The 23914-nt window shown below is 43.2% G+C and overlaps 1 protein-coding gene across 5 annotated transcripts in view; it reads right to left on the bottom strand.

The window, feature by feature from the left end:
* The window catches only part of CARS2 (cysteinyl-tRNA synthetase 2, mitochondrial), a 40866-nt gene extending 16963 nt beyond the window's left edge, over positions 1 to 23903 (bottom strand). Inside the window, exons 1-10 of one of the 5 annotated variants that reach the window (XM_064440288.1) lie at positions 23582 to 23903; positions 23436 to 23486; positions 19127 to 19244; positions 16336 to 16407; positions 15588 to 15693; positions 14785 to 14868; positions 11841 to 11970; positions 8970 to 9103; positions 4575 to 4642; positions 1788 to 1854 (exon numbers count right to left, since the gene is read on the bottom strand). In XM_064440288.1, the coding sequence (XP_064296358.1) occupies positions 1788 to 1854; positions 4575 to 4642; positions 8970 to 9103; positions 11841 to 11970; positions 14785 to 14868; positions 15588 to 15693; positions 16336 to 16407; positions 19127 to 19244; positions 23436 to 23486; positions 23582 to 23775 (1024 nt within the window). In that variant the 5' untranslated portion in view covers positions 23776 to 23903. The remainder of the gene's footprint in view (positions 1 to 1787; positions 1855 to 4574; positions 4643 to 8969; positions 9104 to 11840; positions 11971 to 14784; positions 14869 to 15587; positions 15694 to 16335; positions 16408 to 19126; positions 19245 to 23435; positions 23487 to 23581) is intronic. The other 4 variants (XM_064440301.1, XM_064440296.1, XM_064440310.1 and 1 more) reach the window with 4 other exon arrangements.
* Positions 23904 to 23914: the final 11 nt, after the last annotated feature.

The raw sequence follows: 23914 nt of genomic DNA, 5'->3' as shown, positions 1-23914 counted from the left end.
CAGTGAATAACTGCGCCCTACCTCATAAGGTGGAGGTGGCAAGCACAGCAGACCTTCAAGCAATCCTTATCTGTCGAGTGGCTTGCTGGCACTATAATCTGACACAACACCACCATATCCTTTCATCAAAACTGCCTATATTTGCACAGGTAGCCCTCTGTTTTTATCACAGGAAGGTATTTAACCTAGAAGTAAGGCAAAAAAGAGTCATGTCCTTCTCGCAGAGGTTTGAAGGCAGCCAGCTGATACGCAATGGAGAAGGCATGCAGGCAACCCACTGCTGCAGGGCTCCAGTGCCATTCCTTGCCCTGAGGCAAGCTTAGAAATTGCCAGCCATTCGGCTTTTGTTTGTAAGATGAATGTATATATTATAGTGTTGTAGGTGTTAGCCTTTTTTCTTCTTTTGTTTTTAAATACACATTTATTCAAGACTCCCAAGCACCCCCGGTTGCAGCCAGGGAGCCATTTATGTGTGCACAATGTATTACATCTGTTGGCAGAGACCCAGCGGAAGCAGCCAGGCGTGCCACTGTCCTGCGGCATCACCCCGAAGCAGCCAGGCATGCCACCATCCCGTTGCCTCTCCCTGTGGTGGCAGTGCTCCCTACTGCCTGCCCCCACTCCTGCTCCAAACAGGGGTTTGTTCTGCAGCAAACCTCCCACCTGAATCCACTCCTCCCTTCCTACCACGGTGGAGGTCAGCAGGAGGTCAGAGGATCAGCAGCCTCTTTACTACCCTATGGTTCGAAATATTTCAGGATAGACGACATTCCTGATGCTTTCAGCTGCCTTAGGAGAGGGAGGCTCCATCAGGAAGATCAGATGGGTGGCTCCTGCAAGCAGCTAGAGGTATTAACAGGCAAAAAGACTTCTCAGTCCAACGACTGCACATCTATAAAGGCTTGCAGCATGTTGCACATTGACAGACACTAGCATAGCCACAGAGCCTTACCCACACCAGCTCTCCCAGTCACTGCTAGAGGTGCTTTATCTGAGGCAGTCAGAGGCCCACTGAAATAACGCAACCTGTGCTCCACCATCCCCTTACCATGCCAGGACGGCCAACAAGCCCGATGACCCAGCACTGGTTAGGGAACTACCATCTACTTTTGGCAGGCACCAATAAACTGGTAAAAACCACAATCCGTGTGAAAACCTCTTCCAGTTCGAAGTAGCATCTGCCTGCTGGAAACACCACGATGTTGACAGGGAGGCTGACAAAATCTCCCACACCTCTCTCCACCAGCAGTATTTGCCAACCTAAGATGATCATTAGGTTATCAAGTGCTGGTATAAGCGAGCTGCACTGCACCGCAGAACTGCTCAAACACTCAGTAACTCCATGGGAGAAAAAATGATAACGCAGCAGGGAGATAAAAAGTTATTAGCAAGTCCTTGTCATACCCTACAGGAATATAAGGCAAAGCTAGATATGTCTCCAAAACCAGCTGATCGTGACTGGAATACCAGTGACTGCAACAGATGCAAATCAAAGATGGAGGTAATTCATTAACTGAAAGTGCAATTAATTGAGAGTTGCAATTAACTGTAGCTCAGGAAGGTATTTAGGCAAATGGTTAAGTACTGTCCTTGGTAAAGACGCTTTTCTAAACAAGAGCCAAAGAGCAGCCCCACAGAGCACCACCCACCTTTCCACTGACCAGAGGGGAACTGCAAGGCACCGCAGGGAGAGCCCTGCGCTCCACCACCGCGCTCTGCGCCGCCAGCTTGGGAAGCGTGCATGGAAAGCCATGCATCTCTCAACAAATAAGGGGTTTTTTCCTTACCTGAGCTGTATCTGCTGCGCAAGCAAAGCATCCTGAATTGATCTGATGAAAATTTCTTCAGGAAATCCTAAACTCCACCCACAAAAAGACAGTTTTGTATTATATCAAACAATTTCTTCAGGAGTTGTTCCACTAGTTTCACAGCACGTTTCAGACAAACTAACGTGACAAATAACCCATCTTTGTATCTTAATATAGGCATAAAGCTTTAAACTGTAACACTGGTTTAAAGTCTAAACTAAATAAAATCTAATTCCATATAAGATAGATGTGCATACATATATACAAGATATACGTATATATACAATGTCAAATATAAGACTGTGAAAAGCACTTTGTAATTATGATCAAACATACACTGTATAAAAGACCTTTTCAAAAAAGCAAACTGAAATTACCAGACTAAGATTGGGATACAGTCTTGCAGGAAAGGACAGCTCCTGAGTTTTGCAAACTTTATGAAAAGAGAAAGGTTTCTTGAAAAAGAAGATAAGGGTACTTTTTTCTGCAGGACTAAAATATGACAGAAAACAGGGAGTGAACAAAAAGAACTTTTTTTAAATATTGCTGGATTTTTTTCTGTGTTAATTATGCAACCTCAGTAATTTCACCCTAATATTTATCTAGCTTTACAAATAATTTACTCTAGTAATAGTAATAACTTATTATTAATAACTAAATAACTTAATAACTTTAGTTATTACCATTACTACTAGTGTAATTAGTTTATATTAATAGTGTAAAGAACTCTTTAAAGGCTTGGAAGGTTTCAGTCACTTCCAACTCTCCGCAAGGCTGGACACTGTGGCAGATTGACTGTGAACACTGCATTTCTGCCTTTTTTTCCCCGTCTCCCAGTTTGCAAATTGGTGATGGTAAGTTTGCAACACCAAAGTGCCACTGAAATAGAAAATCGTAAGGAAAAGTCAATACAAGTGAGAAAACATGGGAAGTGTCATTTGCTTAAAGATGCACATTTAAAAATTCAGCTTCTGCTACCAGACTAAGCCAGCCTGAACACTGCACGTAACAAAGCATCAGCTGTGTGCCGTCTCTCATGTGACAATAGAAATAATTGAGGCAATCAGGGCAAAACTAAAATCAAGAAATAGACAGTGATACTGTTTGGTTTTGTGTGTGGTTTCGGTTGATTTGGGGTTTTTGTCTTTTTAAATAAACTCTACTTAACTGCGTGTACCCAATGTGCCCAGAAGCTTTATTCTAATATACAGAGGTAGAACACTATGAGTAAAGCACGGAAATAAATTAAAATTTGGGAAAGAACCACCCAAAAGGGAAAAACCAATTCTGCATTTCGTTAAAAATGGAGCACAGAGAAGTATCGCTACTCTTTCAAAGTGGGGTGCTCAGCCGTGCATTACTGGAACGTGCTGGATTTTGGGGTCAGAATTAATAGCTATTTAAAAAAGAAAATCAGAGAAGGGGGCAAGGTGGGGGGGGAAACAGGGCAGCCATGCCCAGGTGACAGCCTGGAGTCCATATGGCCACCGGCACGACCAAGGGAACACCACAGCACCTATCCCAGACAGGCCTGCCCTCCGTTGGAAGGGACATAAAAACTTCCACATAGGGCTTAGCTTTCAAGATGCAGTAAAGATGTACGTGTAAGTTTGTTTCACTGGACTGAAAATCGCTTACAGGGAAGGATTACTACTTGTTAGCCGTGTCTAAGGGCGGACATTAAAAGCGGAAACCAACAAGAGAAGAGAGACTGGCCTAAAGTTTTTGTTTTCTCAACACAAAAGTCCCACCGCACATGTGGAGGGGAATGTTTCTATATTTTGTTTTTAACTGCATGCATTGCATTCGTGGTCATTTCTCCACCCTGTCCACCACGTCTGCTGAGACTTGGGAAATTTCTGTGAAAATTGTGAGTGACGGGTAATTTTCCTGGGGAAGACAGGGCTTAACTGTACCCAGACAGCATCAGGAGAATTAAGAATAAAGCAGCTCATATTGAACTCCTTTTTAAAGGGATTTTAATTAAGTCTTTCAAGAGGGCAGAGGGGAACATATGTGCTGAAACAGCCTCTCAAGCTTTGTCTAAAGGAAGGAGATTACCCACTTCTAGCAATAGCTGTCACCCATCACAGGAGCCGCCCCAGTGTCCAGCACAGCTGTATCGCACGTGCCTGGCAGAGAAACCCTGCTTGGGGCTACACCAAAAACTCTGGGACACAGTAAACCAGGACATACTCACGTGGCTTCTGGGTATCAAAAGACAAAGCTCTCTGTCCATCAGCAAGATGACCACATAAAAATAAGGGAGAATGCAACAGACCGCTGGCATAGTGCGGCTGCAGGAAAGCTAATAGCTTCCTGACAAAATGCTGACACTATGTCCCATTTCATCTAAAGCAGAAGAAGGAAAAACGCCTGCTCTTTTCTAAGTCCCGAAAGCATGTGCACTATTAAGAGCCGACAGATGAGAATCCATCACTACAGAACAGAATCATTTAGGTTGGAAAAGACCCTTGAGATCGTTGAGTCCAACCATAAACCTGTAATGCCAAAGCCTGGTATTGGGCACAAATGCTGCTCCTCCAAATGCCCTCTGCTCAGCGAGATCCACAATGTAAGCTAACCCTGAGTCCAAGCAGATTTCCTACATCCAGATCCACAATAACAGGTACACCAGCACTAGAGAAAACACTCCGCTTCAGGTCTTTCGCTGCAGCATAAGCACACGCCCCAGTGTTTTCTCAAAAGAGGGCTGTGATTAATATTTACAAACATACATGTCTTCAATTCACAGGAATAGATTACCTTAATTGTTATGTAATTTTTTAATGACTTGGACATTTTTTCTTGACTTCCTTTAACGTGCAAGTGCCCTAGAACAAAAAAGAAAATTCAGCAGGATAAATGAGCGTGCTTTTGAACGGGGAGTGAATGAGAGACTGCACTGAGACACTGTAATGGCTGGAGGCAGCATATGCTGCCATGGATATGCACCAACCATTTCAATGCAACATGTAATATATTTTTCAGTAGTTTTGCCTACAGTCCTGCACAGCTCTCCATCCTCAACTTTGGTTGGATGAATTTCCAGCATAGGAAAAGAGAATGTTTTTAAAACAAAAACAAAACAACAACAACAAAAAAAACACAGAACCAGAACACCACCACTTTGAGCAGAAACGTTAATAAGGAAAACACAAAGTGTCTCCCTGCTCAGAACTGACAATAAACTGATAAAAACAAGCAAGCAAGGAAACACTTTTCAATCTTCACAGAAGAGCACCTTACCTGTTACTCTTGGCTTTCTAGAAATATTTGAAGACCTTTAAAGATCTTCCAGTGATCTCACCTTACCATACCTCAAACAATTTTCTGTACTTATTACTTGCTGGTGGCTGTCACGCTATTTTTTTAATCCAAAATTTATTGTGCTGGCTCAAAATACCTTATGTGTAAAATGAGTTTTCTACACCTTCCCTATTTCTCCAGAGTTTGGGAGACTAAGAAAAAGAAGGGGAAGGGAGGGACGTAGCTATGGTCCCTAATTTGAGTTAGCTTATTTTAAAATGCAACCTCTGAGCATTGCTAGAGCTTTCAATAGCCGCATGGACTGTTGGCTTGCAGAGCTGTGGTACATGAAAAAGGCAGTAACCACCTCCATTGCATTTAGGAGAGTACATAGAGCTCGGCTTCAGGACTGAAAGTTCTGGTGAAGCAAGACAGGACATGGGCAACCTCTGGCTGTACACTCCCAGGCCTCATCCGTGCTAGCCACAGCACCACCACTGATGAAAAGATCAATTATTCACAGCGCTGGAGAGATGCTGAACAGGTAGCCAATAAAAGACTAGTCAGTGTCATTTTAGAAATGTTGTTAAAAGCCTTAACTGGCTTCTCCTAATAAAACAGTAATCCTGTAAGTTGCCTAGCACCCACAACTAACACGCTATTTTCAGGCCCTTCATGATCTACAGAATCCAGCACTTAATTGTACCTGAAGGCAGGTTTTTAAGCACAAATGTTTCTTACTCTTTAACACCACATCAGCACTCTCCCTTCTTTCAGATTTGGCAGTGCAATCTTACCAATGCCTCAGAGTGCTCTGCAAGAACCAACACATGATCGTGCTTCTGCTTTTACAGGTGGTGGCAGAGGTAGTATTTCTTGCTCAGCAGCCCAAGCAGCTGTCTGAATTTTGTGCTACTCTCCACACAGCACTGCTTTTGCTGCCTTGCCTGGAATCCCCTCTCTTCCACAAGCGGATAATATTCCCATTACACTCATTTGGATACAAAAGCAACATGCTCAGGCCTGGTAAATGAACGTGAAAAGCATCTGGTTTCACTTCTCAGCTATTTCAGACAATGATTCAATGCAGCGGGGGTTCTCCATAAGAAGGCTAACTCGGGTCCTACCCCAACCACCTGGAAATTCAAGTTTGCCCAAAACACTCTACGGAGCGTAGGAAAGAATCAAGAGATCTGTGGATACAGCACCAGCTACTGCAGAAATCTACAATCAAACCAAAAATCTCATTTTCACTCTATTTGTTCTGACTGCTAGCAGGTGAGGCTATTTTCACCGCTGTGTGGTTAAGCTCGAGGCCCTCAATAAGAACATTCAGACTGCCAGAGGCACTGAAGACCTGCAGCTCTTGCGACTCAAGGAAAACCCACAAACCTCTGGAAGAAGGGGAAGAGCCTGGGTACGATTATTATTTTTTTCTTTTGCAAAGGTGCCTAGATATTGACTGACTTAACTTTAGGCAGCCAGGCTTAAAATAGTTTGATTGTGTTTTCCTAATAAGGTACAGGTAACATCTGAATTTTAAATAATATTCCTCTTTGAGAGTTTCAGCACTTAGAATGATTTCATTAAAGAATCACAAAATACAAGGATTTTCATAACTTTGGCTTGGCGCTCTTCCCAGAGTACAAGTAGTCTAAAAATAAAGTCCTTATAAGAAGATTTATCCCCAGTGCAGGGATTTTCTTCCTCTAATGGGGATTGCTCCTCCAATTCTGAGCCTGCTAAAATTCTGAAGTCCGCTACCAGAATAAATTGTTTCTGAAGCTGATTCATTTGCCCTAAATAATTCACACTGTCATCCTCCAGCAAAATTTTTTGACTTAATGAATGTAATCTGTCAGCTCCTAGAGAACCTCAGTGTACAAACTGCCCTTGGAATTAAGTTATTTTTCCAGCTTTTTTTGTGGTTTGTTTGGTTTGTTGTTTTTTTTTTTTTAATTCAATTCCAAGCTTGAAAAGTCAGATTCACTCGTTTTCAACAGAAGTCTCCACCTAGCAGTAACCAGTGCATCTCAATGGGAGTGCAGAAAATTCCGCAGCACTTCAGGAGCAAAGCACACCCTGGAGGATCCACCAGCCTCTGGACAATTGCTATTGATTTATAACAGACTCTACACTGGGAACTGAAACTAGAATTCAATATTCATCCCACACAGTACAAATATATATAAAAAAGAAAGCCCAAGTAATTCCCAGAGCATAGCACAGGCTTAACTCTGCATCTCTTACTCAGAGAAGCAAGCTCAAAGAGCTCACCAAGAAATCTTGCACAAATTACTGTTCAGCAAGAGGAGAGACTGCAGATTTAAACCTAACTTTCTATTGACTTCAGTTCTTTGGAGGCCATCCAGAACCTCCACGACTGCCACAGGAGGCACAAATTTCAAGATTTCCATCAACGGGAACAGCGCTAGTACCATCAGACAACGATGTAGTTCAAAGCACTGTACACACAAACTTCACTGAAGCACTATTGTGCGACGGCAGCAAGGAGCAGTTCTCCATAATGCCAGGCAGTATTATATGCTTAAGACCAAGCAAGTAAAAGACACTTTGGTACAGTTTAGTCAGGCATAGCCAGTGAGTTCACTTCTGGGGCAAGACACAAGGCCTGTGACATCCATGGGCTACACCAATACCAATTCACTCACACTCCATAGGAGAGCAGACGGACACTGACATTGGTCAGAGCACTGAAGACAGTTAAAGGACCATAGTGACAAGACGCCATGTCTCTGCTTTTCTAGAGCCAATGGGTGAATGACTTGGTCTTTATGTAGTCCATGGATGTCACATACCTCCTTGTCTCTACCCACCAGCAACCTCACTGACCATGCCTGTCCAGAGAGACCAAAGCATCTGGCTCACTTGTCTTCAACATGAATCTTGTTTCTCATACCCATCACTAGGCATAATGCTACCAGTGAATAAAAAAGGCTTCCCAGGAGAATTTAAATAGTTACAGGTATGTGACTTGCACACACGGAACGTCCACTGGTTTGCTGCTGCAGCAGAGCGTCTGCCTGCAAGACTCTCCCAACGTTTGAAACCATACAAAACATCCAAGATCAGAAATGTTTCTGCAGGATCACAACTTTGTGAGCTTTGTTGTTTCATCAATTCTTGTGTCTTAGCATTTGCTCCATTCTTATTTTCCAGTAGTACAGATGTTTTTTCTTACTGTGATTAAAAGCCTTTCACCGTATTTACAAACACAGGCTATTTGATTTTGCATGCTATTGAAACTTTTTTTAAGCCCACAGGCAACTGGTGCTGAGACACGTTGGAGAACACTACTGGTTTATTCTGTTCTCAATGCTTTAAAATGTTACAATCAGCTACCTGCCCACCTCCACTCCCTGCCTTCAGATCCTGTGGGTTCCAGTTCTAAGGCAGCAGAAATTTCTGGTTTTAGGAGGACTACATAAACACATATAAAAAAGGTCAACCATTTTCACCCTCTTCCTGCGGGACTGTTTTGTAACTGTTACAGCCAGAATACAATTAAAAAAGAAAGCCTATCACAAAGAGTGCCCTCAAATTTTGAGGAAACTCATAAGAAAGCGAATGAGATTCTACAGGAAAAATCCTTCTTTCCGCATTTTTCATTAGGAGAAAACACACTGTACTTGGGCAATGCATATATGTTATTATTTTGAGATTTCCCCAGATGAAATTTAGGAACATTGCACTGTAGCTGCTTTATTATTAAAAGGCATTCATTCTACATTTTCAAGATTCACTCTCATTTATGTTTCTTCACTTAGTGAGGACAGGAACTTGGTCACTGTAGTAGAGCATCTGTTTTCATACCATACAAATGCCATACCTAAAAAACGCAAAACCCTTATATTTGTACAGGCCTCTCAGCTGATTAACATTGTTACTTACCAGAATGCAAAAAGTAATTTCCCCATTGCTCACACTGATGATACACCTCGCACTGTGCGATTTCATTCTCATGATGAGGAAATGCAAGATCTATTCCACCAGTATGGATGTCCAGCTGCTTTCCAAACACTGCACTGTAACAATATTTTCCTGATTGGTAAGTAGAACACTACAAAAGCTTTTTGTAAAAGAAATGCAGAAAAAAATAAGATGAAACATCATAAATTTCAGCATACAATTTAATGATTGCCATTTTAAAACAAGACTTTACACAGATCTTGGATACCAAAACTGCAGCAGACCTTGTATGGACAGGACCCATATCTGCCCACAAATAATTCTTATTAGGAGCAATTATTCTTGTAACTTAGATTAAAAACTGGAAAGCAGGACATCTCCTTTCCTTGTTCTGCTACAGTTTCAGTATCAGACAGCTGCCTTCATCTGCAAGCCTAACAACTTTGAAGCAATAAACATTTCTGCAAATTTGGTATTACTACTCTTTATCTTGTACCTTTTTTTGTAAGAATTCAGGCAATACTGTACACAGTCGTGGTAGAAAATGCTTAGTCCTATATTGTTATAATGTCAAAAGAAAGTGTCAGTGCCTCTGATCTCCCGAGGCAACTCCTCTCATCCCAACAGCACAGCTGCGTCTGTGCGGGTCACCCACAGGTTTGCGTGGCACAGGCGCCTCTGCAAATACTGGTGGCTGGCAGTAAGGCATTCGTGTGCCAACAGGACACTTCCTGCTTAGCCACCAGGGTGCTACGCTCTGCCCACCGCTCCAGCAAGTCCCTGCTAGGCCACACTGGGCAAGTTAACAACTTCATTTTGCCCGTCTGTTAAAGACAACACTTACCTGCTTACAGGGAGGTAAATCAATGCTAACTGCCCAGAAACCAGGGACACTCAAGCTGGGGAAGATGCAAGGAAGTCTACACAAGTAGAAAATAAAAGGCAAGCCACGTACACACATGCATGTGTGTGTACATACAGACACAGTCTTTCTGTATGTCATGTTAACAAGTTGCTCCTGGTAGCTGGCTAGATATTAAAATATTTGTCCCCTTTGGGGACAACACACCCTGTTAACACCCTGGCTCAAAGTGGCTCTGCAGAAGCAGGTAGAGCACAGGAAAAAAGAAAATGCAGAGAAGAAAGGAGGGAAGAAAGACAAGTTGTTGCCATTTCCCAAGCTCATGTTCCTCCGCTTCCTCCTGTCTGCTCCAAAACCAGCTTAAGCACAGGAGTAGCCTTGGCTCACACCCTCCCTTGTGCCATCTACAGAGGAGCACTGGCCACTTGCCATTTCCTCCAACAAAACCAGTAAGAGCTGGGGAGAAGGGAGAGATGGATCTGCAAAACACTCGAGCAGGAGGAGCAGCCCATCTCACCGCAAGGGAAACCCCAGAGAGGAGATCAGACCTAAGTCACAGCAGGTGGTTCCCCCCTCCAGGGCTGCGTTAGAGATGAACGCCTTTCTAGTTCACCTTCCCCAGGCACACTTCAAAGACTTTTCAAAATTAGTTCACCTAGCTTACTTAAAGTACTTTGACATCTTTGGCAAAACAGACAGATAAGTAGGTACTGCTTAAAACAGACAGCTGACTGGGACAGCAAGACATACCAGAATAAGCTTTTCATTTTTACGCAGTCCAAGATTACTACACTTACACTCTGCAACGGTCAACTCCTATTTACACAGCAGGGGCCTCATCAAGCCACAGTAAAATAAGTTTTTACAGAAAGGAATGCAGACTATAACAGCACTGCATTAGCAGATAGGTCATTTTGTAATTGGCATTTCTTACCTGTGCACTTCTGTCACAGGTTACACTTCAAATACAACATGTTTTTGTGCCCTTCAGTTGCTTTAAGAACTGTTTCACAGTGCCGAAACTATTTACAGGCAGAAAAATCACCCTTATAAATGCTCTTCACTATCAGGTAGTAACAACTAACAACGCCAGGTGCACCAGCAAAGCATATGAAAGCTAAGCCTGAAGCACCTGTTCCATCTGCTTTCAGCTTGGGTTGAAAATGTGAAGTTAAACAGGACCAGATCTAAATAATTTGTTATTAGCTTCCAAAAAGAGATCTGAGACTAATGCGAAACTAAGTACTACTATCAATCTTCCAGGAGAGAAGATTTAAAGTCTTTTTTAAAAATACAAATTAATAGGTCATAAGTTAATATAGTGCAGGACAAAGTACTACCATCCTGTGGAGAAAATAAAACTCCAAATTAAGAGCAAACTGATTTAAACTAGCTACAAGCAAAACACTACCATGCACAATTCACATCATGCCCACAGAATATACTGCCACAGAGAAATCAGGATATTTAATACCGTGGCTGACTTCTAAAGAAAGCTGAATAACACTTAGATGATTAGCATGAACATCCACAACTGATGTGAAGATAAAGGCCAGCAAGATCTCATACGCTCGCTGGAACTGGGATGGAACGCCATGCCATGTCCTCCAGACGCAGCACTACCTGCTGAACTAGGTGCGATGGAGGCTGCAAGAAGTGGAAGGGAGGCAAATGAAAGAGGTACCATAACTTCCACTAAAACTTTGGTTTCTCAGTTCAAGTCAAAAGACTTGTTAATGAACTATGTGATCCTGCATGGCATATTTTAAATACTGTCTCAAGAGAAGGTGCCAAAACATCGCAAGACAGCGATGCCATTAGGGTGGAACAGAGTTTGTTTGGGCCACATGTGACATCCATAATTGCACAGAGTATTCACATTAGAACTGGTGCTCTCTACTGATCAGAAAACACTTTCAATAGTGCTGCTACCATTGTACTGTGACTGAAGAAAAAAACCAGCACTAGATTTAAAATCCAAGAAATCTGACCTTGATATTGTGGAACACTCAATGTGCCATCCAGGTCTTCCTTTTCCCCAGGGAGAAGTCCAAGATAGCTCTTGAGGTTTGGCAGCCTTCCACAGGGCAAAATCTTTACCATGTCGTTTATCAGTATCAGCTGCCAAGAATAAGTGATTTGTTAACGGAATATGTCTCAAAGGAAAAAAAAAAAACCAGCAAATGAAAGCAAGTCAAAATGTATGTTTAGCGAACTACTCAGATTTTAATCTCTTTCCCTCAAGAATTTCTGCGACTTTCCTCCCTTCTCCCTTACACAGGGCTCCCAGTTTCTCAATCAAATGTTTGAAAAAAATAGCGTGTTGAATTAGATTTCTGCAGCCTTAAAGGATGAATTTAAGATTCTTTAATACATCCTATCCTTTTAGTCCTTTTGGCCTTCTCTGGTTTTACATCATTCATTTAGTTACTTCATCAGCCAGTTTCCCAGGACAAACAGATGGTACCGCAGCAAAAAAGTTAATAAAACCAACCCAAACCAGAACACACAAACGAACAAAAAACCCGCAATTTCTCCTCTGGGACACAAACAGTTTCTGGTTCAGATTCTGTAAAACCAAGAAAAGCACGGAGATGAGAATCAAAACTATTCTTGGACAGCAGCAACCTTCCAGTAACATCTTCTCCAATGGCTTCTGTACAAAAGGTCTCCTCCCCAGCTATATATGTTGCTTCCTTCACTACCCAGCCAAGGTTATAGTCCTTTTTGCCACAGTACTGCAGAGGATGGTTTGCCTCTGCTGGCTCCTAACCCCCAGTCAGATAAACACCTCTCCCCAGCAGGAGCTAAAAAACAGGGTCTGGACTCTGCACTTTTTTGCTGACAAATGACCTTGCATTTAACGGATGGAGAACAATGTACCTATTTGGCTTGAAGGGATCCAGCTTGGCAAGCAACTTGCACTGTTTTAAGTTCCCTTATTTAATGCCGCTCATCTGTTTTATCAGCACTTGACGCTAGATTTACTTCTTATTTCAGATGGCCAAAACCACAGTGTATCACTGGGTCTGAACCAATCCCTGCAGCACTCCAGTATCAACATATTTTAAATGATGATTCACAGCTATTTTTGGAGATCTATTAGGTGGTCATTTTTCTTGAGCCATTTCGCTTGTACTTTATTGATGTTATACAGAGTCAGGTTTTATTCAGAATGTCATGCAATATTAAGGGAAGCACATTACAAAAATCCATTATACCTGCTTCATCATTCAAAACTGATATGAAATAAGGGGACAAAAATATAACCCCTAGTTTTATCTACTGAATCTTCATCTTGGATTTTTCACTAGTTTGCCAGGCTCTGGCTGACCAGTATTTTTTTTTTTTTTAGTATACTGCTACAAAAAAAAAACACTCTTGACCTTCTCAGTTATAAGCAAAACCACCCTCAAAATCTTTAGAAATAACAGTAAATTTAGTTTTAAGTGACTTGAGGGGAAACAGGGTAAAAAACGGAATCCGTCACAGCTGAGGCTGGAAGGCACCCCTGGAGATCATCGACTCCAGCCCCCTGCTCAGAGCAGGCTCAGCTATAGCAGGCTGCTCAGGACAGTGTCCACTTGAGTGCTGAATATCTCCAAGGATGGAGACTCCCCAGCCTCTCTGGGCAGCATGTTCTTGTGTTAACCATCCTCAAAGTAAAAAAGGTTTTTATTAGGTTTAAATGGAATTTCCCATGTTTCAGGATGTGTCCATTGCCTCTTGTCCTGCCACCAAGCACCACTGAGAAGAGCCTGGATCCATCTTCTTTACTCCCCCATCAGGTATTTGTACACAAGGGTAAGATACCCCGAGCCTTCTCCAGTCTGAGCAGTCGCAGCTCTCTCAGCCTTTCCTCATATGAAAGACACTCCATGACCTTCATTTATTTGTGGCCCTTTGCTGGGCTCTCTCCAGTATGTCCACATCTCTCTTGTGCTGGGGAGCCCAGCACTGGACCCAGCACTCCAGGCATGTCTCACCTCATGCTGAGCAAAGAGGAAGATCACTTCCCTTGACCTGCTGGCAATGCTCTTCCTAATGCAGCCCAGGAGGCTGATGGCTGTCTTTCCAGTCAGTAACTGCCTGTAAATAACTGCCGATAAAACACATGCCCTCTGCAAGCTGTAATGCTGAAACAACTCCAGAGTACAGCTGTGAGAAGTTTCTGGCTGTGGTTCACCTGAGCTTAGGCCTGCCAGGCATTTCAGTAATTGCAAACAGATTTTTTTTTTCAGTGAAGAAATATTGAACTTCAGCGTGCAAAGGATGCAGGAGACCTGCATCAAATTCTCCAATGAGGCGACCTGATCAGACCCAACTTGAGGAAACTACAGAGCGGCTCAGCAATCCTGCTCAGCGGCTGGACAACTGCAGCAAAAAACACCCAGCCAAAAAATACCCAAGGGTATAGGCATGCTCTAGTACAGCCTATCAAGAGATTGCTCACCCACCACAAATAGGCTGCTTAGCAGTAGTCCAGTGCCAAGTAACGCAAGAAACAAATTCATCTGGATAGCATGCATCAGAAGGGTGCAAGTGCCCAAACAATAACGTGGTAGATAATGTTTCCCTGCATTTACCCTTGACTATCTCACTGCTGGCTACTGCAACGGCTGAGACCGCCACCTCACTATGAAGTTTGTGTGTACCACTCCCCCAAGTGCTTAAATAAAATTAAGAATCTTAATTGTACAAAGGCATAAAGGGAACAAAGTATGAAAAAAGACCACCAAGTTTCCTCTTGCACTGGCAACAGTGCCTGCCTCAATAAATAAATAAACAAGATAATAATAATAAATGTCTTAACCAAAAAGCTGGTTATACACAACAGGTCAGACGACTTTCATACTGTTGAATGAAGGTTATATATAGGTACATCACAAGTTCAGACAAGGCATTAATACAAATAAGCTGGTGCCATGAACATACCTGCTTCATCTTGGGTATCAGGATAAATAGTAGTTAATACTCCGTATCTTTTTCCCCAAGACTTAACATCAAAATAAACATTGCCTGATAGAAAAGAAATGTTTAGTTTTATAGCAAAGACAGGGCACATTCATGGTGAAGAGGGAATGATTCCCTGAAAGCAAAACAAAACAAAATGCCCTTCAACTCCCATTTGAAATTCTGGTTTATAAATTCAGACATACCGCAAAAGTAGTAGCAATTGCTTCCGCATTACCAGCTCTTCAGTAGCCTCACTGCACGTGCTCGCTCTGCACATATGATAACTCTCTATTCTGGAGATCTCCCCAGGTTCTTTCCTGCCCATGCACAATCAGCAATCCTCTCTTGGACTGAAATGTAACCTACTGCTACTCTGGTTATAACGCACTCAAATGCTCCTACAACCACCAGCTCTGCTAAAAAAAAGATCTGCACATGGTGCTTTGCAGGCACATCTTTCACAGCACCTCCTGTTTATAGCTAAGAGGTTACCCCAGCTCTCCTGTAGAAGCCAGGCCATGGCTTCCCCACAGGAGCTTAGACAGCAGTTCATTACAGTAAACAATTATATCAAGTAATGAGCTACATTTAACTTTAGAAATTGAGTAATAGTTGTTCTGCCCACTCATGTCATCACAAACAAGTTGCTCACACCTTGTCTGTTAATCAGCAGAAGGAAAGCCTGGCACAGGATATCTCATCTGATCCCAACACAGGATTACTAAGAGTGCTTACTTCCTGTACTTGTGCTGAACAAGGAGTTGCCTTGCTATAAGTCTTACCTTGTGAGGTTGCATAAGCTTGTCCACTAGCAATTATTGTTTTTATAAAGGCAATTATCTGAGGAATATTGTCAGTCACTCTCATATATACTGTAGGAGGAAGGACCTTAAACAAAGAGTAACATCTCATTAGCCTGTATGAAACACACTGCTGACAAGTCCCTTCACTCTAAGAAACAAATTTTAAAGAACATTCTGCTCAATTTTATCTTTTAAAAAACAAAAATGTTTCAAGTGTCATAAAAAGGGCACAAGCAGCATCTGAAATAATACACACACACTAAAAAAAAAAAAAAGGGTGACAAAAAACCCCAATAATTTTCCCAGTGGCTTACTCCCTGCTTCTGACAAGTATTCTGGACAAGAAGCAGAGACGCCTGAAATGGATGAAAGAATATTTGACGTTTCATATACTTCAGATCAGGCTATTTCTGCATTATAGTAAATATGTATTATCTGCGAACCAAGGCTCTACTGCATGGGGGAGAGGGAGAGAAATCTGTGCTCCTAAAGAAATTTAACTTGTTCATTCCAAATCTGGAGTTTGCTTCCCCTCCCACTTCCTTACTCAAAAGGTGTGCAGTATCTTCCCAGAAAACTGAAAAAGTAAATCAGTACTCAGTTTCCACAGAACACTGTCACACAATCAATTAACTTATTTTTTGACAGTTTGATCTGGAAAATCAGATTCCTTACGAAAATAATTCCTTTAAAATACTCTTAAATTTAGAAGCTCAAGTATCTGTACCTTTAAGGCAGCCATATCTTGTTTAAAGTCTTCTTCATAAATACGAGCAAGAGCTACAGGCGATATGTTCATCTGAAAAAGAGAGAAGCAGATTAGTAAATCATAAATCAAAGTAATAATATAAAAAATGGCAATCTTTTATCAGACAGTTAATAGCTAATTGGAAGACTTAATGAGCCCCCAAGGTAAAGAGTCAGAAAGGCTTATTAATCCAATATTAATGGGGAAGAGATCTAAGTTTTTTATAACTTAAAAGTATTGTTGCATTTATGCTTCTGAATTGCCAAATTATGAATAGATATCTTTTAAGAGAAAGCAACCGAAGATTAAAATAACAAAAACTCCTTCCCTCCCTCATTATTCTCCTCTTGAGGGGACCATTTCCAGCAACAAGATATACTACAGTACACAGGACGTGAAATTCATTCAACTCATTGGCAGGGGACACCGATACCACCTACATGTCAGAAAGACAGATCAGAGACTTGCAGGATTAGACAGGATATTAATTTTCAGTGATTAAGAAAAATAAGCTATTTCAGCTGATCATGGTTACTCATAGATCTCAGTACAATCGGGGAAATGAACTGAGAGACAGTCCCACGCTTTGCCAAGTGTGGCACTTCTCAAGCACCTTCTCCATATTTCTCACTCACAGGGTGACAGACAGGAAGAGGGATCCTCACACAAGTAACGAAAAAGCGCAGACAGAAAGGAAAGAGACAACTCGTGCATGACAAGATACTTGTTCTCAAATATTAAGAAGAGGACAGGAATTGAAAGATGCATGACAGCAAAACCTGCCCTAGCAAGCAAAAGCATGATATCAAAATGTTTCAAATGCGAGCTTTTACATCTTCTCTGAGGAGAACCTACTGGGGAGAAGACAACATACTGTCAATCCTTCCAGCCTGCAGATAACTGAACCACTAACAAAACAAATCCAGTTTCTTTACTTCCAATTCATTACTGGAGCATCTCTAAGGGGTCTGATTTTCAGAGTGCAGGTGGGTATCACTACTTGGACAAGCTCCTGGACAAGGCAGGGGTTCTGGTGAAGACAGACCAGATACTCATCCAGTAATGAAACAAGGAAGACACTCAGCACTGAGAAACAAAGGCATGTTTCTGCCTACGGACCCAAGAGAGTGCTCTTCCAGACCCCAGGCGATGAGACTCATCTCCCTAGACAGCTCAGATGCTTCTTTGATCAGCAGAGAGACAATGGTGCCTAGAGGAGGAAGCTGGGGAAATTCCCCCATCCACAAATATATTCAAAACACAGACACTCATATCTCTCTCAAAGGACCACTGAGGGCATGCAGCACACTCGTCATAGACTAGATACCCAACCTCTACGTTTTCTCTAGATTAATCCCACCAAAAGATGGACAACAAGCTTAGGTATGTTGATCCTACCACCGTAACGCTTCAGGTAGAGGTCCCAATGACAAAATCAGGCTACTGAGGCAGAGGCCTTGGCCGTCCAAACAAAATGTGCAAAGCACAGCAGGCATTTCAAAGTCACCAAAAAAGCCATGAAAAGATTACTTCATAGAACCAAAGAATGCAGTAAATGAACACAAATCCTTTTAAAACATCATTTCATTTCCCCCTCCTCAAACGTAAATCTCCATAATGTTCTGACAATAAGGAAGAATTTTAAAATGCACAGACACAGATTTAAAATGCTAGGGGTATTTTTTTGTTTTGTTTGGGTTGGTTTTTTTGTTTGTTTTGGGGTTTTTTGTTTGGTTTTTGTTTGTTTGTTTTCAAGATGGCCTACTGCCTTAGAAAACTGCAAGTAAATGGACTAAGAGAACACACATGTATTTCTACAGGAGCAGCATGCTAGTATTTGTTTGAATGCAGTGCCCTATATTTAACTGCAATAGTAACTGTTTACTTAAAGATTAAATAAAAGTGACAGCTGTCAAATTCTCTGGCTCCAAGAAACTAGCTTAAAGCTTGCAACTGCAATTTGATCCAACATATTCATGATCCATAAGACATGAATTATAGATTCTAAAAACAAAACAAAAAATTCAAAAAGCAGAATAAGGCACAGAATACATTCGTAGCCTTTCAGGGTCCAAAAAGCATTTAAAAAAGAGCAAATAATTGGAATAATCATTCACCAAGCTTAGCTGGTAAAAAAAGGTCTGATTCAAATCCAACTTATAGCCCCAGTCTTATCAAGACTTACCCCTACACTCAATGTCAACTTTCACGTAGGTGACAAACTTGGACAAGAGTGATAAACCTTTCCAGGGCTCTGATGTGCAGCTAGATGGTGCTCAGCTCCTTTCAGGAACCACCCTCAGCCTCGTGTGCGGTAATGCTATATATACCACCTTTAACCACCAACGGCACACAATGCTTCTCCAGAACACAGCCAGAAGCCTACTGTCTGCTCGGTTTTGGGTCGCTTTTGGAATAAGATACCCTCCAACTGTGCTGAGGATTCATCCTGGCTTTTTGCTCCCTGCTGGCCTCCCAGGCAGGGCGCAAGGGCAGGAGGACTGTGGCCGCGGGTGCCGTAACACAGCCCTCTGCCTCTCCCCCTCACACAACTCTGCACCCATTTACCTCCAGGCAGCTCTCGACGCCCAGCCCTCCGACTCCCAGCCCCATGACAGCCATGCTAGGGGACCAGAAATCTCAACATTTATTATCTACTGATTAAAACAAACAAACAAAAAAAAAAGGCAAAAAAAAAAATTGATTTTCCTGTGTAAGTAGCTGTAGCAAATATCAAAAGTTTGGGTCAAAGACTGCAGCAAACACATACCTCATTGGCTCTTTTTATTATCTTGTCATCTATGTCTGTGATCCCCATCACCATGATAACTTCAATTCCAAAAAATCTAGTCATTATCCTTCGAATTATATCAAACCTAACATAGGAGCTGGAAGAGGAAAAAACATGAGCTTTTAAACATGCAGTAGTAAGAATAAACTTAAACAAAAATAACCAACACCACTAACAGCCACAGGGACAATCTAAATACCCCAACACTTGCAATGAAAAGTTCTTCAGTGCACAAAGTGCTCTTCCAAAACCACTTACCACCCGCACAAAAGTCAAGCAAATTTCCCTTGAACTGGCCTACCCTCTTCTGGCATTAGTGACACATTACATCAAATTTTCTGAGTGGGTTTTTTTTTTTTGTTGCATCTCTTTATTCAACCACCGAAGTGCATCGGAAGCTACGTGTGAGCCAGGGCACTCTCTCAAAGCAAACAGTACAAAATAAGACACACAGATCAGATATTCTTGAAATGCATCCCTCAGGCCGTGTATACTCTAACAGGTTTTCAAAAGCCACAGGGCAGAACAACAGGGAGGAATAAAACAGGCTTCAAATGGACTTTGCTTAGGGTTGAGTAACAACTACAGCTGCCAGCCACCAATAAACTATTTCTTTCGCACACCACCACAGATCTTTTCTGGTAGCAAAGAGCTGCTCTGTGAGTTTTGTTTCATTTACACTCAAGAATAAATTATCAAAATTATTTAGTCTCTGTGTCACAAAAGAGTATTTAATGCTGACAGATTGATATACCTACAAGCTGTACAGGGCTGTGGCAGCCCCTTCTGCAGCTCACAGGCTCTCCACTTGTAATGCTCAAAATACACTTTGACTGAGTAAAACACAGTTATTAGGAGAGATATTAGAAAGTGACTAGAGGCTCTCAGTCTACCCTGTGCTGGCTTTAAAGAGAACAGAGCCCAAAAGGAGACTCACAGACCTACAGGTTCCCATTTCACCTGCAGCACCACACAAACTGCAACTCCCATGGCTGTCAGAGCAAAGGAGCGTAAGCAAATACTGGAAACAGATTTGCATCCTTCCCCTTAGCTGCAGAGACCAGGTGGCATTAAGGTTTAGATTTATGGACGTGTAATATCTTGATGAAGAAAAACACTTGTTGTTTGCACTATGCCCATGTTGAAAAAGACTTTTTGAAAGCCTTGCTGCCAGGGATATAGTTTTTAATGAATACGAGCTCACCGGGAGTAAGGTTCATCTAATGTGGTGACATGATTCCATAAGAATATTAAATTGGTCTTTGGACCCTGTCCAGAGGAACAATGCCAGCATCAAAAGCTTGATATTACATTTAACAGCCCTGCAGTCGTTGCTCCCAGAGCAGACACAAATTCTGCACTGTTCCCTCTCCTCTGATCTTCCAACTAAATTGATGGAAGAAACACTGCAAGAGCCAGAGCAGACCTCCTGACACCTCCAAAAGCAGGGACCTTACCAATTCAGGACTGAAAAGAAAAAAGACAGACAGTCAAAATCAGGGGGGCGGCAGAGCAGGCACAAGGGACTGAATGAAATCTCCTCTCATGCCTGGTTTTACTCTTATTTCCAAGCACTCAGCCAGGAACCTGGATGCCAACCACGCTGCAGCTCAGACCAGCACGATCAAGGCCAGCCTCACAAGTGAGGGAAAAGATGACATTATCTGCCTGTCTGATTTTTTTCTTTATATAGAATGAGTTTGGATGTTGTATTGAGGCATACAGAGCACCTGTTTTGAAGACTGGAAGCACAACATACTACAGAAAGGTGGATTATTTAGAGAAATAAGAAATCCCTGTGGAGGAAAAGGAGGAGGGGAGAAAAACAATAATGCCATTATTTTCAAATTCTTCTCAAGGATCTCAAGCTCATTTCTGTTATTTGTTTCTGCGTTATTACCTGCCACATTTGTTGGGCTTGCTACCAGTCAAATATAAGAAGAAGAAAGGAATTCTAGTGATAACATGTTGCGAGAGTACAATAAAATGATGGTATTTTACAAGAGCAACACGGTAGCAACAGCCATCACTCCATTTGACTTCATGCTCTTTCCCGGTGCACGTCCTGGCCTGCAGACCCCCACCGGCAGCATGCATTTCAGCTGTGCCTACCAAACCTCTACAGCTGGATCTAACTACTGGGAGAAAATATACAATTTAAAAAAATATATATAAAATTAAGAGTGCTCCAGGTGAGCAACAGAATGTCAACACCAACACATGCAAGACCACAGACACTGGGAAGGAACAGCCAACTCCTCACACACTGGAGGGTTTGACTGATCAGGAAAGAGACAGGCAGGTCTTCAGCATAAGCATCTTGCCGCACAACAGTGCTACAGGAACAACACATGAAGGCGCTGAAGAGGCAGCAGAAAGAGTATAACACAGCTACTTATCTGCATGATACACCACTCCAAAGGCAATATGTGACCCTAACTATTCTTTCTCAAACCAGCAAGGGAAGAGGCCAAACCCAGGTGGCACAGATGCATGGCAAACCTCCACGTCAGGACAGCCTGAAATTGTGAGTTTAGACACAGGATAAAAAGAGATGGGTTAGAGAACAGACAGAGCGAGCAAGGCCTTCCTACTCCCTCCTTTAATCAAAAGGGCCTGAAAGAATGCAGGAGAACAAGGAGAGCCACTGACAAAAACAGACATTCAAAAGCCACAAAGAGCTGCAAGATCAAAAGGCGAAATTCTCCACCTCCGTAAACGCTGTGCTCTAGATCCACTATACACCTTAGGATGGAGCACTTCTGCAACTCCCTCCCGTTACACCACTTCAGGGAAGACAGGCCCTACCGTACTAGAGAACCTCAACTGAGTGATGAAGATAAGAAACTTATTAGCATCTTTCTATACAGTTGCTCTCAAGTGATCATTTTAAATTGTAATTATTTCAAGGTGAACTGTAACATAGCCTGTATTACAATAACTGTAGATTTAAATACACAAATTGCTATGACTTTTTTTTTTTCCAAGTTCCTCTGAAGGTACTAAGTACAAACAAAATAATTCAAGATATTCTTTTGATTTTTAGGTCACCAGTAAAAAGCTACGTTAGTTTTCTGCTAAGACTGGACAAAAGCAAGGAGGAAAGAGACACCACCACATACACATAACTGTACAGCAGCGTTTAAGGAGAGGTTACCAACAGTATTTTTACATGATTGGTATTTTAAAACTTCCCTTTTACAGAAAGGAAGGAACAGTTGTGCAGTACTGCAATGGCTCAACATTGAGCAAAATTCAACACGTTTCTGAATGAACTTGAGACGGAACCAGACGCTGTGAAATGCCCTACATTAAAAGGGAATTACTCAAACACACAGCATCTGATCTTCATACAGATGGCAATTCTCTGAGAAACCCCTGCTCTTCCAAGGAGCCCAACACATCTTGTTCTTTTAAGTATTAGGAGGCAGGAGCTCAAGAGCAGCTGAGCTGCTGCAACTCCCCCCCAGCTTCACAGGAACCTGCAGGCACCCTGCGTGTCTTCTCATCAGGTGCATTTTAAAACAACTGGCTCCAACCTTCTCTGGTGTATCTGAAGTACTTTTTCAAGATTACTTATAATGAAGCTGGTTTACTATTGTAATTATCCAAATGACCTACAGAGAAAATACTGTGCTGTTTTGGGTTTGGTTGTTGCTGGGGTTTTTTTTAGACACAGTAAGCTACTGAACTGTTACTATGCAGAGAGACCTTTAAGCTTCCTGGGCTTTCTGACATTTAAGAACAAGATACTTTTATCTGTTAACCTTAAAAGCATGTTTTTAATAGTCAACCCTGAACAGCCTTTGCCAACCCTGAATGAACGGTGTTCCCTTGGTGCTGGCAGAGCGCCCGATCCCAATCCCGAGGCAGAACCACCGTTTCAGAGGGACAAGAGGCTCTGCTCCCGGATCCCAACTCCTCTGCACAAGAGATCACGTTATGCCGATGCGATTTGAAATAACTCACCCTGCCCAGCAAAAAAAAAAAAAAAAGTGCCTGTTCTTAATACTTTTCACCCCGCGATTGCCTCTTTCTGGACGAGCTGCACCAACAGCCCCCCTCCACGCCTTCTGAGGGCCGTGGGCGGACACGCGGGGACACCCAAACGGGGTTTTGCCCTTTGCAGGAGGCGAAGCGCCGGCGCCCCAGCGAGGTCTCTCACCAGACGCAGGGTCTGTCAGTCACCCGCACACGCGCTGCCCGCTCCCGCGCCTCCCACCCAGGACGGGACACTGGCCCCCACCCCCCACACACACCCCCGCGACGGGGGAATGCCGCGACTCACCAGGCGTGCCCGAGGTGCGCCCGGTCGTACACCGTCGGCCCGCAGCTGTACCTGCGGAGAGGGGAGGCAAACCGCACCCGTCAGCCGGGGCCCGGCCCGGCCCGGCCCGGCCCCCCCCCCACCCGCCCGCCGCGCCGAGGCGCTACCATGTCGCCACTCCCTCGGCGGCCAGCACGAGCGGCTCCTTGCTCCGGCTCCGGCTGTTGTAAGCCACGATCCCGCTCTCCCGCCCCACCGGCGGCACCCACCGCCGCCGCGACGCCGCCGCCGCCGTCGCCTTCCCCCGGCCGGGCCCGGAGCCGCACCGCCGGGCCGCCGCCGCCGCCGCTCCGCGCAGCATGGCCACAGCCGCCGGCCGCCGGCGGGCGGGGAGGCGGCGGCTCCGCCTCTCCGCGGGGAGGGGGCGAGGGGAGCGGGCACAGCCCGCCGCGCCTGTCGCCGCGACACCCGCGCCGCCTGTGCCGGGAAACAGCAGGCGG

The sequence above is a fragment of the Phalacrocorax carbo genome, chromosome 1 (assembly GCF_963921805.1).
Source record: "Phalacrocorax carbo chromosome 1, bPhaCar2.1, whole genome shotgun sequence".
Lineage (NCBI taxonomy): Eukaryota > Metazoa > Chordata > Aves > Suliformes > Phalacrocoracidae > Phalacrocorax > Phalacrocorax carbo.
This window is presented reverse-complemented; position numbering and strand designations above follow the sequence as displayed.